General features: G+C 36.5%; 1 protein-coding gene across 1 annotated transcript in view; it reads left to right on the top strand.

Annotated features, from left to right (window-relative positions):
• The window catches only part of LOC104675174 (neutral ceramidase), a 78,866-nt gene that overhangs the window by 36,228 nt on the left and 24,320 nt on the right, over nucleotides 1-18,318 (top strand). Inside the window, exons 10-17 of the mRNA XM_030941356.1 lie at nucleotides 2,660-2,785; nucleotides 4,464-4,550; nucleotides 6,364-6,468; nucleotides 6,598-6,679; nucleotides 11,437-11,552; nucleotides 12,574-12,668; nucleotides 14,317-14,356; nucleotides 15,096-15,191. Of these exons, the coding sequence (XP_030797216.1) occupies nucleotides 2,660-2,785; nucleotides 4,464-4,550; nucleotides 6,364-6,468; nucleotides 6,598-6,679; nucleotides 11,437-11,552; nucleotides 12,574-12,668; nucleotides 14,317-14,356; nucleotides 15,096-15,191 (747 nt within the window). The remainder of the gene's footprint in view (nucleotides 1-2,659; nucleotides 2,786-4,463; nucleotides 4,551-6,363; nucleotides 6,469-6,597; nucleotides 6,680-11,436; nucleotides 11,553-12,573; nucleotides 12,669-14,316; nucleotides 14,357-15,095; nucleotides 15,192-18,318) is intronic.

The raw sequence follows: 18,318 nt of genomic DNA, 5'->3' as shown, positions 1-18,318 counted from the left end.
TTAACATTCAGCCTGATCATTTAGCTCTGTCTTTGTTTTGTGTTAGCAGAATAACTGAGACTGGATAATTTATAAAGAAAAGAGGTTTTTTTGGCTCATGATTCTGCTGGTTGAAAAGTTCAAGACTGAACAACTGCATCTGGTGAGGGCTTCATGCTATTACCAATAAAATAAAAATTTTCTCAGAATATTGTACATAAATAATGATAGAAAACAGAAGAGGAGGCCGAACGCAGTGGCTCACACCTGTAATCCCAGCACTTTGGGAGTCCGAGGCAGGTGATTCATGAGGTCAGGAGTTTGAGACCAGCCTGGGCAACATGGTGAAACACCATCACTGCTAAAAATACAAAACATTAGCCGGGCATAGTGGTGTGTACCTATAGTCCCAGCTACTTGGGAGGCTGAGACAGGAGAATTGCTTGAACCTGGGAGGCAGAGGTTGCAGTGAGCCAAGATCGTGCCATTGTACTCCAGCCTGAGGGACAGTGTGAGACTCTGTCTCAAAAAAAAAAAAAAAGAAAAAGAAAAAGAAAAAAAGAGGAACTAGGATTTGCAAAGAGTTCACAAGTGAAAGAGGAAGCAAGAGAGGAAATACTGAGGAAGTCCGGCTGTTTTTTAGCAACCTGCTCCTGCAGGAACTACTGCAATCCATTCCCTAGAGAGTGAGAAGCCACTCACCCTGTGGGAGGGTGTTATTCTATTCATGAGGGATCAGTCTCTTCCTACTAGGCTACAGCTCTCAACAATGCCACATTGGAGATCAAATTTCAGCATGAGTTTTGGCAGGAGTAAACCACATCCAAACCAAAGCAAGCTCCTTTGTTGGCAAAACTCACTCTATTTTCTCACTTTAGCCTGAATTTTAGAGAAAAGAAGAGATTTTTCTATTTATGATCACTGCCTGAGTGCTAGGCACTATGAAATAAATTATCTTTTTAGTATCAAAAAAGATTTATATCTCTAATACTTAGTTATCTCTTTCCCTAAGAAAATTCGAGGCATTTAAGGTAGAATAGTAGAGTGGTTGGGTTGAGGCAGAGACCTTGCATGGCTCTAATTAGGTTGAAGAGAGAGAGAAAAGATACACCGAGGGCAAGTCCAGATGGTGGATGGTGTGTTTAGTTTCATTGTGCAACAGGAAAGTCTGTATTTGCTTTTTCCTGTTTAAGCCAATAGCATATTTATTTTTAAAGGGCAAATGGATCTCTGAGCTCCAGATAAAACACAATAGACTAGATTGACTGGTCAGCATTTTGTAGTTTGTTATTGCACACAGTGTTTCTGGTTAAAATATTTCTGTTTGAGGCATAATTTGAAACTCTCCCACTTGAAACAGCTTTGTTGATAATTCGAATATTTTCAGTAATAATATGTGTACTGATTGTAATGCGAGCCTTTATAGGAATAAAAGGTTTTCTCAGAATATTTTTTTCTGGATTTTTTTTTTTTTTAATTATACTCTAAATTCTGGGATACATGTACAGAATGTGCAGGTTTGTTACACAGGTATACCCGTGCTATGGTGGTTTGCTGCACCTATCAACCCATCATCTACATTAGGTATTTCTCCTAATGCTATCCCTCCCCTAGCCTCCCACCCCCCGACAGGCCCCAGTGTGTGATGTTCCCCTCCCTGTGTCCATGTGTTCCCATTGTTCAACTCCCACTTATGAGAACATGTGGTGTTTAGTTTTCTGTTCTTGTGTGTGTTTGCTGAGAATGATGGTTTCCAGCTTCATCCATGTCCCTGCAAAGGACGTGAACTCATCCCTTTTTATGGCTGCATAGTATTCCATGGTGTACATGTGCCACATTTTCTGTATCCAGTCAATCATTGATGGGCATTTGGGTTGGTTCCTGGTCTTTGCTATTGTGAATAGTGCTGCAATAAACATATGTATGCATGTGTATTTATAGTAGAATGATTTATAATCCTTTGGGTATATACCCAGTAATGGGATTGCTGGGTCAAATGGTGTTTCTGGTTCTAGATCCTTGAGGAATCACCACACTGTTTTCCACAATGGTTGACCTCACTTCAAACTATACTACAAGGGTACAGTAACCAAAACAGCATGGTACTGGTACCAAAACATATATAGACCATTGGAATGAAACAGAGGCCTCAGAAATAACACCACACATGTACAGCCATCTGGTCTTCAACAAACCTGACAAAAACAAGCAATAGGGAAAGGATCCCCTATTTAATAAATGGTGTTGGGAAAACTGGCTAGCCATATGCAGAACACCGAAACTGGACCCCTTCCTTACACCTTATACAAAAATTAACTCAAGATGGATTAAAGACTTAAATGTAAGACCTAAAACCATAAAAACCCTAGAAGAAAACCTAGGCAAATACCATTTAGGACATAGGGATGGGTAAAGACTTCATGACTAAAACACCAAAAGCAATGGCAACAAAAGCCAAAATTGACAAATGGGATCTAATTAAACTAAAGAGCTTCTGCACAGCAAAAGAAACTATCATCAGAGTGAACTGGCAACCTACAGAATATTTTATATCCTCTTTTTATTGTCTGCAAATGATTTTGAATAGCTTACCAGAGTGGATTTAATGTTTGCATTTCTAATGGCAGTCATTACAGGAAATAGGAAAGAATAAAAGGCAACTTGGTATTTCTTTCGTCAGGGGCCATTTGTAGCAGCCTTTGCTTCATCAAACCTAGGAGATGTGTCCCCCAACATTCTCGGCCCACATTGCATCAACACGGGAGAGTCCTGTGATAACGCCAATAGCACTTGTCCCATTGGTGGGGTAGGTAATTACGGCACATGAAATCTTTGTTTTTGCATCTCAAATACATTTTATATTTGAATATTTAAATACCTTGTCTTCTAGCATATACTGGCCTAGTTCTCCCTAGCATCTGCTCTTCTCAAAAGCACCTGCCCAAACCCACTAAATTTTAATTGAGTGAAGTTATACTTTTCCATTTGAGTGACTGTTAAGCTTTTGAATGATGAGACAATTCAGTAACGGTCAGAAATTAACTTTACCCTTCCCCAAACTTGGACAATCTGAAACATTTTGCTTTGGCATTTCAAAAGTCACAAATTTGTACTAAAAACTGCCTGCCTGAGACATTTCTCATGGATTATGCAGTTTATAGGATTTTTCATATAAGACCAAAATTCCTTTTCCTTTTTAAAAAATTACAAGCAAAAAAAAAAATTGCTGTAAAAAATTCAAATAATGTGGAAGTGCAGAGAATAGTAAAAAGTGAAAGTCCCTCTTCGCCTCCCTTTCCTCTATACTTTGCTCTTCCCAGAAGTTACTATTCTCATACCTCCTCCTATGTGTTTATCTATGCATTTATAAACAACATTTTATGACTTATTTATGGATTTTGAGTTTTGTATCCAGAACTTCAGTTTTCCACTTAATTTGTCTTAGAAACCTTTCAATGAGTATATCCAGATCTGTGTGATATGTTTTAAAGACAATAAGTAAGGCTATACCATCATTTATTTAACTCCCACAACGTTCATTTGGCTTTGTCTTCAACTTTGACATGAGTAGTAGATGCTACTTTTTGGATTCTTATTCTTTGTGTTTGTAGAACATTTCTCCTGTGATAATGCTTTTTTTGTACACTATTTCTGGAATATTTATTCCATCCCAGTCAACTCTACCCAATTGGGTTAATACCAGTATTAATAAGGGTATTTTTTTCTTATCGACTTTTTAAAGCTCCTAATATACTAAAGTCTTAGTTTTGCCAAAATAGTACAAACTTTTCCTAAAGTTTATCAGTTGTCTTTCTGTCTTATTTATGCCTTTTGCCCCCTATGGAAATTTAAGATGTTTAAGCTGTCCGATTTAGCTAAGCTTGTTCTAGATAACTTTCAGGAGGGTCTGCCCATACCCTCATACTACAAAATATGTTTATCCATATTTTCTTTTAGTAATTTTTGATTCCACTTATAATATTTAAGTGCTTGATCAATCTCAATTTTTTTCTGACATAAGAAGTAGGAAATAGGGCCAGATTTGTTTATTGATTTTTTCCCCCAGAAGTCCAGCTAGCTGTTCCAATATAATTTTAACTGAGTTTCAGTTTAAGGTGATCATGAGTAAGAATCAGAGGCAAGAACAAGCAAGTAGAAAGATGTGCAGTCAATAGAAAGACCTGGCTTCATGTCTTAGCTCAGATATTAGATACCTGGATAATCATCAACACATCTTTTAACCTGAGCCTCAATTTCCTTGTTTTTAAAAGAAAGGCTTCAGAATAGATAATTTCTAAAGACATTCACTGTTCTAATTCCAGGTATGATTTTGTCTTTATAGTCTGTACTTTGAGAGACTACCCAAAAAGAACTGCTAGAATGTGGTTTTAAAAATCTATTTGCTTAGATTCAGTTATAATTCTTCATTCCTTAACATAATTGCTTACTTGGCCAAGAATGCATCCTATCTTATTTTGTTCCAGTCTAACATGTGCATTGCTATGGGACCTGGACGGGATATGTTCGACAGCACACAAATTATAGGACGGGCCATGTATCAGAGAGCAAAGGTAAGCCATGGGCCTCGCTCCTTTCATCTTCATTTAAAATTGTCCTTTAAAATCCATTTACATGGTTCATTAGGAAGTTGAATATTGTAAAGAAAACAGCAAATGCTCAGGTTGTGCTGGGGAGTCTGGAAGAGGTCAGCTTGGGAGGTGGCCTTTGCAATCCACACCGGAACCTCTGTCTGCTTGCTCAGGTCTGACTTCTTATAGGAAGTACATTTAAAACCAAGTACTCAGGAAAACATTCTAGTTTAGAATATCTAGAAAGCCAGAGTGCTTGCTTCAGACACTAGGAAGATAGACTATAAGGTTTTCAATTTCTTGTGGCATTAGATATGACCAGATTGATTCAAATTCTCGGAAGTCTCTAAGGCCTTTGCTTTCCAAAAGTCACCCAACTATCACTTAACTTTTCCTCTGGTGACAAGAGAAAGCTGAGCCATAGAACTCCAGTTCTTGAAACTTGGATTTAAATTAGTTCCCGGTGTTCTTCAATATGCAAAGATCACCCATCTATTCTTTTCTTTTTGCACAACTTTTTGATGAAGAGAGAATCTGGTCTCCATTGAGATTACTATGAATTACTCTGACTTCCTCCCTCTCCTAAATTTTATTTCCCATTTTGTCCCCATAGTTTGTTTCAGCTCCTATGGAGACAGATTTCTAGGCAAAAAGACAAAAAAAAAAAAAAAAAAAGAATCTCGAGCTGAGATGTCCTTGATATGATTAAATTTCTTTCTTTTCATAGCTTATTCATACCTTTGCTCTGTGTGTGTGTGTGTTTAAATAGTTTATTCCAAGGGTTCTAAAATCTTTTAAGAGCAACTAAAGAAGGACAAAAGCACCTTTAAAGAACAATCTGACACAAAATTGGTAGCAACAGCCAGCCTAATTGCTGCAGTTTCTTTTTAATTACTGTGGTATTATCAGTGGATTATTCTAAATTCACAGATTCTATTTAGGGTGTGCACCCGTGACACACTTTAGTGTCAGAAATTTTGCTCCCATTCTGAGCCTGAGAGTCATAGAGATTTGACCCACATTCTGCATTCTCTTCTCAGCAAGGCACAACTTAATTAGGAGCAGCAGGCTGCAGCTGGTCTTGCTGATGACTTATGAGAGCTCTCATGTGGCTGTTGAAACTGGGGTGGGGACAGAGTAGAAATGAGCTAAGTGTCAGGCAAGAGAACATTTGATGAAACAGGATTTGCCTTTGTTATCTAATATGAATTAATACAAACAAAGAGTTTTTTAAACATGTTTTGACTCATGTTTCCCATAAGATTGAAAAAGCATCAGTTGACCATATTAAAACACAAAAGCAAAAGCACCAAAGAGTGGATTGTGGGTGGGTGAGCTGTTGCAAAGTAGGGCTTGAAATCCTCCAAGCCTCCCTTGGCCCCAACCTGCTTCAGGACTCAAGTATTGTGAAAGGCAGACCCTATAAGAACACCCCAAAATACACTCTCACTCTAGCAAAGAAAGTAATTTAGTCCAGTTATTCCTAATCTTAAATTTTCTTGGTGATCTTTCAAGTGAGATTGGGGCCTTTTGTGCCACAGCCTGTATCACTATAATTTCATTTTCGTGGAAGTCGACACAGGTTAACAGCCTTGGAGACTTCAAGCTTCTGGGAAACTCCTGGGTTTGGCAGAAAGACCCATGTGGTTGGTGGCCAATTCTAAGCAACCAGTAAAACAAAAGCTCTGCTGAGAGATGCATTTCCAAAGTACATCAAATTGGTACTTCCTGAGTACAGTTGGAGATACTCACTTTAGCCTTTTTGCTTGGAATAGTAAGCCTGTGTGTTTTCTAGGAACTGTATGCCTCTGCCTCCCAGGAGGTAACGGGACCACTGGCTTCAGCACACCAGTGGGTGGATATGACAAATGTGACGGTCTGGCTCAATTCCACACATACAGTAAGTGCTGCTGAGAAACACTGGTTATGCCCCAAGGGTGAAGTTTTGGTTTGGTCTCATTATTTACTTGCAGCTTAACTTTTGTTTCTTTATCTGTTCCTTTTTTGTTTTTTAAAACTTTTCCTTTAGGCAAAAACATGTAAACCAGCACTGGGCTACAGTTTTGCGGCTGGCACTATTGATGGAGTTGGAGGCCTCAATTTTACACAGGGTAAGGTGAAGTCCAGTGAAATCTATGGTTTCAGCTTCTGAAGCTTCTGGGTTCCGTTCTCTGATCAGGTTTCACTGTAGCCAATACATTTATGAATTTTTAAACTCAGGGTCTGCTGGTTTTCCAGGCTTACACATGACCATGTACTCCCCCAGACCTAAGCAACCACTAATATTTCTGTCTCTATATTTTCCTATTCTGGACATTTAATACAAATGGAATCATATAATATGTGGCACTTTTTCGTTGGCTTCTTTCACTTAGCATCACATTTCAAATGTTCATTGATATTGCAGCATGCATCAGTCCTTTTTTTTTTTTTTTTTTTTTTTTTTTTTGGGACAGAATTTTGCTCTTGTCACCCAGGCTGGAGTATAGTGGCACCATCTCAGCTCACTGCAACCTCCACCTCTCAGGTTTAAACAATTCTCCTGCCTCAGTCCTCCAAGTAGCTGAGACTACAGACACCTGCCACCACGCTTGGCTAATTTTTGTATTTTAAGTAGAGATGGGGTTTCACCATTTGGCTAGCCTGGTCTGGAACTCCTGACCTCAAGTGATCCGTCCACCTCAGCCTCCTAGACTGCTGGGATTACAGGTGTGAGCCACTTCTCCCAGCCTCATTCTTTTTTATGGTTGAATAATATTCCATTGTATCAACATACCAGATTTGTTTCAACCTTCCTCAGTTGATGAACATTTGGGTTATCCCATGTTTTGGTTATTATGAATCTATAAATATTCTATAAATATTTATGTGATTTTTATGTAGGTGTTTGTTTTCATCTTTCCTCTTGGGTATATATCTAGGAGTGAAATTGCTAGATTATATAACTCTATATTTAATCATCTGAGAAACTGCCAGATTATTTCTGAAATGGCTGCACCATTTTACATTTCCACAGGCAGTGTATAGGTTTCTGACTTTTTAATGTCTTTGCCAATACTTGTTATTATCTGACTTATTGAATCTAGCCACCCTAGTGGGTGTGGAGGGATATCTCATTGTGGTTTTGATTTGCATTTGCCTAATGATTAATGATGTCAAACACCTTTTCATGTGCGTATTAACCACATGTATATCTCCCTTCGAGAAATGTCATTTACGTAGTTTTCTCATTTTAAAATTCAGGTTATTTTTCTTTTTATTATTGAGTTATAAGTTTTCTTTGTGTATTCTGTATTCATTCCCTTATCAGATGTGTGATATAAAAATATTTTTGGGCCAGGTATGGTGTCTCACGCCTGTAATCCCAACACTTTGGGAGGCTGAGGCAGACAGATCACAAGGTCAGGAGATTGAGACTATCCTGGTCAACATGGTGAAACCCTGTCTCTACTAAAAACACAAAATTAGCCAGACGTGGTGGCACATGTCTGTAGTCCCAGCTACTCGGGAGGCTGAGACAGGAGAATCGCTTGAATCTGGGAGGTGGAGGTTGCAGTGAACCAAGATCACGCCACTGCACTGCAGCCTGGCGACAGAGTGAGACTCTGTCTCAAAATAAATTTTTTTTCTTCCATTCTGTAGGTTTTTTCACTTTATTAATTGTATTCTTTGAAGCATAAACATTCTTAATTTTTATGAAGTCTAAATTTTCTTTTGTTACTCATGGTTTGGTGTCATATATAGGAATCTTTTTCCAAATTCAATGTCATGAAGATTTACCCCTATTTTCTTATAAGACTTTTATGGTTTTAGCTCTACATTTAAGTCTTGGATCCATTTTTAGTTAAACTTTGTGTATCATGGAGGTAATGGCCTGCCTTTATTCTTTTGCATATGGCTATTCAGTTACCCCAGCACCACTTATTGGAAAGATTATTATTTACCCATTCTATAATCTTGGCACACTTGTTAAAAATTAGTTGACCCGTGCTTTATCTCTGGATTATCAATTCTATTCCATTGATCTGTATGCCTAGCCTTGTGCCAGTAAAACCGTCTCTTGGTTACTGTTTCGCTTGAGATCAGAAAGTATGTCTTTCTACATTGTTCTCGTCTTCCAAGATTGTTTTGACTTCTGAGTTTCTTGCAGTTCCACAGGAGTTTTAGAATCAGCTTATAAATTTTTACAAAGAAGTCAGCTGGGATTCTGATGGGAATGTCATTGAATTTACAGAATAATTTGGGGAAGTATTGCCATCTTAACAATATTATGTAATCTGATCCATATACATCGATGTTTTAGCATTCATTTAGATAGTCTTTAACTTTTTTCAACAAGGTTTTGTAGTTTTAAGAGTATACATTTTGTACTTTTTGTTAAGTTTATTTCTTAGTATTTCACTCTTTTCTATGCTATTGTAAATGGAAATTTTTTCTTAATTTCAGTTTTGGATTGTTCATAGAAAATGTATAGAAATACAACTGATAGCTGTATTGACCTTGTATCCTACAACCTTGCTGAACTCATTTATTAATTCTAATATTTTAATGGATGATTTAGGATTTTCTCTATACAAGATCATGTGATCTTAAAATAGAAATATTAATAGTTTTAATTTCTCTTTTCCAATCTGAATGCCTTTTATTTCTTTTTCTTGCCTAATTGCCTGGCTAGAACCTTAAGAACAATGTTGAATAAAAGTTGAAAGAGTATACATTCTGTGTTGTTCCTGATAGTATAGAAAAAGCGTTCAGTCATTCATCATTAAGTATAATGTTAGCTCTGGGTTTTTAATCCTTTATCAGGTTGAGGAAATTTACTTCTATTCCTAGTTTGTTGAGTGTTATTATCATAAAATGGTATTAGATTTTTGGCAAATGTTTCTCTCTGTATGTAATTAAAAAGTTATCTTAATATGTTGTACTGCATTAATCAGTTTTTGACTGTTTAACCAACTTTATATTCCTGGAATAAATCCTAGTTAGTCATGTTCTATAACAATTCTTTCTCTATGTTGCTGTACTCAGTTTGCTAGTATTTTGTTGTAGGTTTTTGTGTCACATTTATCAGAGACAATGTTTTGTAGTTTTCTTTTCTTGTGATATCTTTGTCTGGGTTTATATCAGGATAATATTGGTCTCATAGAATGAATCAGGAAGTGTTCCCTTTTCTATTATTTTGGAAAAGTTTTGGGAAAGTTTTGGAAAAGCTAGTACTAATTCTTTGGTTGGTGGAATTCAGCAGTAAAGCAATCTGAGTTCTGTTATTTGTTGTAGGTAGTTAAAAATATGTTATGAAATCAATCTCTTTACTTTTTATAGTTTTTTTTTTTTAGATTGCCTGTTTCTTCTTGAGTCAGTTTTGGTAGTTTATCATTCTAGAAATTTTTTCATTTTATCTGAGTTATCTGATTTGTTAGCATACAACTGCTTACGGTATTCCTTTAGAATTCTGTTTATTTCTTTAAAGTCAGTAGTAATGTTGTCCCTGATTTCTGATTTTAATACTTTAAGTATTCTCTCTGTTTTTCTTAGTCAATCTAGCTAAAGTTTTGCCAGTTTTGTTGACCTTTTCAAAAAAACAGTTTTTGGTTTCATTGATTTTTCTGTTGTCTTTCTACTCAGTGTTTAATTGATTTTCTTTTGAATATTGATTATTTCCTCTTTTTCTTTCATTTGGTTTAGTTTGCTTTCCTTTTCCAATGTCTTCGGGTGGAAGTTAGGTTATTGGTTTGAGATCTTTCTTCTTTCTTAATATGGGCATTTACAACTATAAATGTCTCACTGAGCACTGCTGTCGCTACCATAAGTTTAGATGTGTTGTGTTTTCATTTTCATTCCAGATTTTCCTTTGATTTCTTCCTTGATTATTAACTATTTCAGATCATATTGCTTAATTTCCACATATTTGTGAGCTCCCCCTTTTTTCCCTATTATTTATTTTTGATTTCATTTCACTGTGTTTGGAAAACATATTTTGTATTATTTCTACTTTTGAAAATGTATTGAGGTTTATCCTTTGGCCAACACATGATCTATCCCAGATAATGTTCCGTGTGCATGTGAAAAGAATGTATATTCTGTTGTTGTTGGGTGGAGTATTCTACAGATTGGTAGGTCTAGTTCAAATTTGCTGTTGATCTTCTGCCTAGTTGTTCTATCCATGATTGAGAGTGGGGTATTGAAAATTTCAGTATTGTTACTGAAATGTGTATTTCTTCCTTCATTTCTGTGAGTTTTCAGTTTATGCTACACAGACATTTGTGATTATTACATTTTTCAGATAAAGTATATAGATTCTTAATTCATAGGTTTTATGGTTACACAACCTTTTTCCTCAGATTATGCATTTGAAGTTTGTTTTCGTTTTTTACTGCTTTTGTTTTTTTTTTCTTTTTTTTTTGTGTGTGTATGTGTGTGTAGATAATTAAATGGGTATTCAGGAGAAATTATTTCGGGGACCATAAGTCAGACAACTGGGTATTGAGAGTTGGAGGTGTCATTTTTAGTTTTCAAAACAGGAAAAAACTGATTTAGTCAACGAATCTGCAGTTAATTATGTCAAACTGTTTTTATTTGCAACATGGATGAGCAGGAGTAATAGAAACAAAACTTTAAGGATATTGACAAAATGTACTCTGTCATTCTGCTAACCACACTGAAGATCTAATTAAACAATGGCTCATGTCTTAGGCTGCACAAGACGTTTTTCCTATTCTATTATTCAAACTGTTTGGAATCATTGAACAGCAACCTTAATAAAATCTCTGAAACTCCTTAAAAGATTATTGTACAGTATTTGTCAAAATAATGACTTTTTTCAGAGGGTTGATTCAAGGAAGTATGCTAATCATAACATTTCTAATAGGGAAAACAGAAGGGGATCCATTTTGGGACACCATTCGGAACCAGATCCTGGGAAAGCCATCTGAAGAAATTAAAGAATGTCATAAACCAAAGCCCATCCTTCTTCACACTGGAGAAGTAATGCATTTTCATTATCATAGTGAAATTGGCATATTGTTATTTTAAAATTTGTGAACTGTCAGATAATGAATGATAGATATCTACTGAGATGGGAGGTCTTAACTTAGGTATTCCCATATCAAGTTTTTAATATTAAAAAATGGGTTCTGTGACTCTAAGGAATGAAGGTTATGATTATGATGTATACTGACTTACCTATTGCACTTATGATTAATAAATACAATAATTAGGACAGTGGGAAAGGCAGAATAAGATGAACATTTATCAGAATTTATTTATGTTGGTTCCAAGAAGGGAATCAGCAATGAATTTTCTGCAGAAGAAAACATTTCAGGTCATCTAAAATGAAACATGTTCATGTCTAAATTTTCTCACAGTTCAGGCGACATTATCAACTACAGCAATTTTCTTTTACGCTCCTTTGAAACATATATTTTGCATTCTAAATGTCAAAAGTTCATTTCAGTATTCATAAAAACTTGGATTGTTGAGTTAGAACCATTTTAAAAATATTTTCTTCCTAATATCCTATTAAAATTCTTGAAAGAAGAAAGAGAGGAAAGGAAGAAATAGAGAGACAGGCTATATTATTCTGAATATGGAAAAGGATAAATTCTCTTGGGAAAAATCTTGGAAAATAAGACAAGACTTGGCAACTGTAAACTTAAAGGGCGATTATAATAAAAAGAGAAATTAAGTTAAACCATTCCAAATGGAAGTCCTTATTTATTGTGTGTAAGAATAGTCACAAACAGTACTCTAGGAAAATGTTTGGTTATCTGTTACACGTTGTGATTTCACGATGACAGATCCACCAAAAACTTCATTGATTAGTGCAGGTTAATGGGACTTTGGCATTTGAAATTCTCATGTTATGATTAGGAAATAAATGCCCATATGGAATATTTAATACTATATCATAAATTAGAAACTAGAGGAACTTCTGGGACCACTATGTGTCTGTTAACCATAGAAAGAGTGTTATCCCTAACATAATTTTCTTGTTTTGGGTTCTCAGCTATCAAAACCTCATCCCTGGCATCCAGATATTGTTGATGTTCAGATTATTACCCTTGGGTCCTTGGCCATAACTGCTATCCCTGGGGAGTTTACGTAAGTTCTTCTTTTTATTACTTAGTTAAAAATTGGTTTGTTGTATGTTTCTGTTGGAATTGCTTCTTATAATGAAAAGATCATTCTGTACTGACCCCTTGGTATTCTCCTGTACTGTTTGGAGACAGTGACAAATATTCCTACCCTCTTTTGCTGGGGCTTCGGAAGAATAACTATCTCTATGCTTATTATTGATAGCTAACCTGAAGCAGACATGAAAATTTAAAAAAAAACTTATCCCAAATTAAAATGATGCCATGAGTTATTATGTCAGTAGAAAGATTTGCAGTCATGTTAAAATACAGGTACTTGAAATAATCAGATTAGGTATTAAAAGCATGGAAGAATGTTTTAAACTTGCTTGATATGTAGTCTTCCTATCTCAGTAACTGGCAATTTTGTATCTTTCCAGCAGGTCCTATCTCTTGGAGTCATCCTTGATTTCTCTTTTTCTATTTTTTCCTCTTTGAATTCTTCAGCAAATTTCGTACACTCTACCCAACACCTTCTGTCACTTGCCCTCCTGATCTAAGTTACCACAATCTTTTACACAGATTATTGCAATAACCTGCTATCTGTTCTGCTTCATTCTGTCTTTACTCCTCTGCAGTTTTTTCTCAATACAGCAGCTAGATTAAGCCCTTTAAAGTATAAATTAAATAATGTCATGTCTTTGCTCAAAACCCTCCAGTAGCTTCTCATTTCATTCCAGGTAAATCCTCAAACTTGCAATCTCCTATATAATCTGTTCTTCAGCAAACCCTCCTGTCTGACTTCTTAACTTTCTCCTCTTTACTGACCTCTGATTCAGCCACACTGGCCTTATTACACTTCCCAGACTCATCAAAGATACTTTTGTCTCAGGGCCTTTGAACTTACGGTTTCTTCTAGTCTGGAACACTTTTCTTCGAGTTATCTTCATGACTAAATCTTTTATCCCTTTAATTCTTTGCTCACATATCTAACAGGGATGCCAGTGCTGCTTGCACTGTATAATCTTTACCTACCACCACCACCACCACCACATCAGCACCCAGCAGCACCAGTAATACCACCAGCACCACCATCACCACAGTGACCACCACCACTCCCTTTCCTCTTTATCCTGCTTTGTTATTCTCTATAGCTTTTCTTGTCATCTGTTTTTATTTGCTTATTAACCCTCTCCTCTCCCTAGAATGTAAGCTCCATACTGTTGAATCCTTAGCATCTAGAAGTAGGCCTGGTGTGTAGTAGGTGCTCAGTGTTTTACTGAAGAATTAAATGAATGAATGATACAGTAAATTCTTTGTAGGAAGGGACAGTAATGTATTTTTCTACCTGCTTCAGCTTTTACAAACACAGAATGCAACTAATCATTTTGTTGACTCAAGAATGGAAAATAATGATGATCTTTTGCCAGTGATAACCACTGATTCTGTTTCCATCTTTTAGTTAAATTGACCATTTTCAGTTTAGGATTTATTTTGAAGCTAGGACAGGCAGGAAAAAAGCTCAAGTTTAGCTTTTCAAGGTCATTGGGTTAGTACATATTTTACTATTGCGTGGTGAGCCAGGGTAATTTTTTGGCTTTCACTGCAAGTATTTCTGCATACTCTGCACACAGTCTGAGTAGGAAAATGTACACATAATTGTTTTCTTGACTCAGGACCATGTCTGGACGAAGACTTCGAGAGGCAGTTCAAGCAGTAAGTTAAAAATAAAATAACATATCTACATGTTCATATTTGGCGAAGAGGAAATTATATCCTATCCCTGTGATCCTATGTCTTTTAAATTAATCTTTTTTAAGATGACTAGAGTTCCACATTTCTTGAAATTAATGGCTAAGGTGAATATGAAATATTGGTAGTATAAGAACCAGACTTAGAAAACATAAGGGATTTATCATTAGGTTAAAAATATTTTATTGGTATTTATGTATTAATAATTTAAAAATTGATAATGGTTTTATATATTAAATACTAAGTAACCTCTGAGTACCTCAATATCTTAAGTTCCTGTGAACAGTCTAAATAAAATGCATTGCATTTTGGGGATTCTGTATTTTATCTGTGCTGTATTCTTAATTTTCTTTATATTCAGGTAGTATTGTAAATGGTTCTAAATTGACATGTCAAAAATGTCTTGTTACTTAGCTCTGGAAATTACTATTCTGGTTAGCTAATAGCCACCCATTAGATTTTTTAATAAGTTAATTTTTTAAATCCCTATTTTAGTAGTAAGAAGTTTCTACATCTGCAACTGTGATCATCAAGGTATTTATAGATCCATTGACTTGTCCAACTTAGTGCAGTTAGAAAAATTTTATTAGGAAAAATATCTTAAACTAATAATGTAATCAATGCTTGTGTGTTAAGGATAACAGAATGATATTATACTTAAAGATGAAGAGTAGTTTTATTGGGTTTTACTTTTCTCTCCTAGGAATTTGCATCTCATGGGATGCAGAACATGACTGTTGTTATTTCAGGTCTATGCAATGTCTATACACATTACATTACTACTTATGAAGAATACCAGGTAAAGCTAAAGGTTTTCATAATTTAAATGAATCATACCCCAGTCATGTCAAATGCAGACTTGCTTTGTAAACTGTCCCAGTCATGTTTCTGAGAGATGATTATGTTTTAGGTATAGCAGATAAGAGAATGATAAACCAAAGGTCATATTTAAGAGTTTCAAATACATCCTTTTAACTCCAGGTCAGAATTCTAGTTTTATTGACTTACATTTTCCCTGAAACTAATTATTTTGTCAGGGGCACTGGTAATAAGCCTGAGCTGTGGCATAAAACATTTCTAACACTACTCATAATGCATTTGATGCCTTAAGCCTCTGTAACACCTGAGAAAACTCCTACTAGTAGCTGTTTATTGAGTGCACTAGTTAAGACTTTGCAAATATTATTTAAAGTAATCCTTACAGTATATCTGGAAGTAGGGTATTATTATGTTGATGATATATATTAAGAAACAGAGTCCCAGAGAGTTTGAGGGAGGCTGGTAGCTGGTAATATTTCATTGTTTATAAATAGTCCAGAAAGCAGCCAAGTACTTTTTAAGTAAAACATGAAAACAGTCCAGAGTCTCATAATTAATAATTTCTGTTAATAATATATCTGCTGGTATATAACAGCAGTGCATACAGAGGCATACAGTCTGCCCCTTGGTAAATATTCAGTCATACTAAGAGTGGACTCTGCCCTGCTACCCTCTGTTGGCTTTCCTGAAGGTCCTTGCCTTCTAGGAATTCCCATTGAAAAAGTGGTCTTAGTGATGCTAAACTTGGATAGGAATAATTACATCCTTTCTTCACTACCTCTGTTACTAAGCATTTCTGTCAATTATAAATATAGGCAACAAAAATAAATTATTTTAGCAGTACCTCTGTCACCAATAGGAACCACAGATACTTTCATATCACATATAGTGATTGCAGATCTAGAAATATCTTTTACTCTTATTGCTGTTTTATAATCACAGTAGTTATTAGATCCACAGATATAACTTGTTATTCAATAGCATAATAAAGAAGCACATACGTTACTATACACAACATTTGTTTATTATAGTTTGGTAAACATATTTCAACCTAATTGGTTTCCTTTGTCAATTCCATGTATTTTATTTTACACCTTTAGAAACATTATTCTGAGGGAGGTCCTTAGGTCTCAACATGCTGCCAAAGGAGTCTATGTCACAAACAAGGTTAGGAACCCCTACTAGCTTGTCTCCTGGTCCAGGTGAGATGGGAGAGTTCCCTGAACCCCCTTGCAGTATGTGCAACAGGGGTGTGGCTCATCTGTTCAGCTGCTGTACATGCTGAAACCCTTTATGGGAAGGAGAGCATGCAGACAGGCAGGTGCAGGAGCCAGGGCAAGTGCTTTTGGGTGCCCACAGGAGCAAATTCCATGAGGGCCCTGCAGCAGTATCTAGGTCTGGGTGCCTGCTACTCTGGAAGCCCAAGTGGGCATGTGTTACATACAGTGCACTTTTTTTTTAACTTTGCTGTCTGCAGATGGCCTGAGTGTTAAACAGCTCAGTGCCCTGTTGGTACCCAGGTCCTTGTACAGTGTCCAGGAAGAATCAGGTTGCAAATGGACATGAAGGATGAATTCAGGGTTTTATTGAGCGGTAGAGGTAGCTCTCAGTGGGATGAATGGGGAGCTGGAAAGGGGATGGAGTGGGACGATGATCTTCCCCTGGAGTTTGACTGTCCAGCAGCCGATCTTCTCTCCAACCATCCCCAGCCAAACTCCTCTCAGAGTTCAAATGCTCCTTCTCTTTTCTCTGCTGTGCTGTTCTGCCATTCTGTTTTTCTGTTCATCTCCTTGTCTGTTTGTGGAGCTGGGGGTTTGGGGTTTATGTGGGTACAGGATAGGGGGGCATAGTGAATGAAAACGCAAAACAGAAACGTTTGGGTACAAAACCGAAAATGCTTGTTCTTGTTTAGGGCCACAGATTTCCAGGCTTAAGGGTGGAAACTTTGCCAGGGAACCACTCTTTTCTAGCCAGTATTTTCCTGTTTCCTGTCCATATCACAGGAATATACTCCTGCAAGGATTACTATTAATTACTTCATTCATTCAATAGATATGTATTGTTACAGATACTGTGCTAGCCACTTTCTGGGGCATAATGATGAAAAGAATCTGTCCCTTCCCTCAAGATCACTAGAAGTCAGGGGTCTAGTACAAAGTCAGGGGTCTAGTACAAACAGATGATTACATTTTCATGAAAGGCATTCACAAGGTGTTATAAAAATAAAGAGAAAGAGCACCAGCCCAGACTGGGTATTTGAGGACTGGGACTGTTCAGGAAGATGTAACATCTGTATGAGTTCTTGAGAACAAGTGAGAGTTAGGCAAATAAAAAGTAAGAATGTATCCCATATAGAAGAAACTATATATGCAAAGGTCCAGAGGGCAGGCACATCGATGGAGCATAATTAGTTGAGTAGCATGGAGTAAGTATGGGAAGGTGATGGTAAGGAGATGGGGGCCAGAGTGGGAGACACAGGTTAGCTAATGGAAAGTCTTACATGCTATGCTACAGAGCTTTCATCCAGTAAGGAAGGCTTTAGGGGAACTGCAGTAGGATTCTAAGCAAGAGAATGCTTTGATAAAATTTTGTGATTTAGAAAGGTCAATAGGATGGCAGTGTGGAAAAGGAATTGGAAGGGCTTGTGTATAGGCAGAGGACTGGTTACGAAGCCATAGTGTAGTTAAGATCTGGGAAGACATGGACACGTGAAGGCTGGGAGGAGGGAGAGGATCAAAAACCTACTTATCAGGTACTGTGCTTATTACCTGGCTGATGAAATAATCTGTATAACAAACCCTCATGACATGTGATTTACCTATGTAACAAACCTGCACATATACTCCTGAACCTAATATAAAATAATAATAAAAAAAAAGATCTGGGTGAGAGATGAGGGTTTGAACTAAGGTAAAATCTACTTATACCTTAGGAGAAAGTAAGATAGGACAACGAAAGAACTCAGGAGATTTGAAGGAGATAGAATTACCAGATTTGGAGACTGATAGGATACAGGATGAGGGAGAGAGGAGTCTAAGGAAACTGCAGGCTGATCCTCACATGGGAGACTGGAAAGATGACATTCGCTGAGATGAGAATGTTGTGGA

The sequence above is a fragment of the Rhinopithecus roxellana genome, chromosome 11, assembly GCF_007565055.1.
Source record: "Rhinopithecus roxellana isolate Shanxi Qingling chromosome 11, ASM756505v1, whole genome shotgun sequence".
Lineage (NCBI taxonomy): Eukaryota > Metazoa > Chordata > Mammalia > Primates > Cercopithecidae > Rhinopithecus > Rhinopithecus roxellana.
The sequence above is the reverse complement of the archived record's forward strand: the minus strand, read 5'-3'. Positions and strand labels throughout refer to the sequence as shown.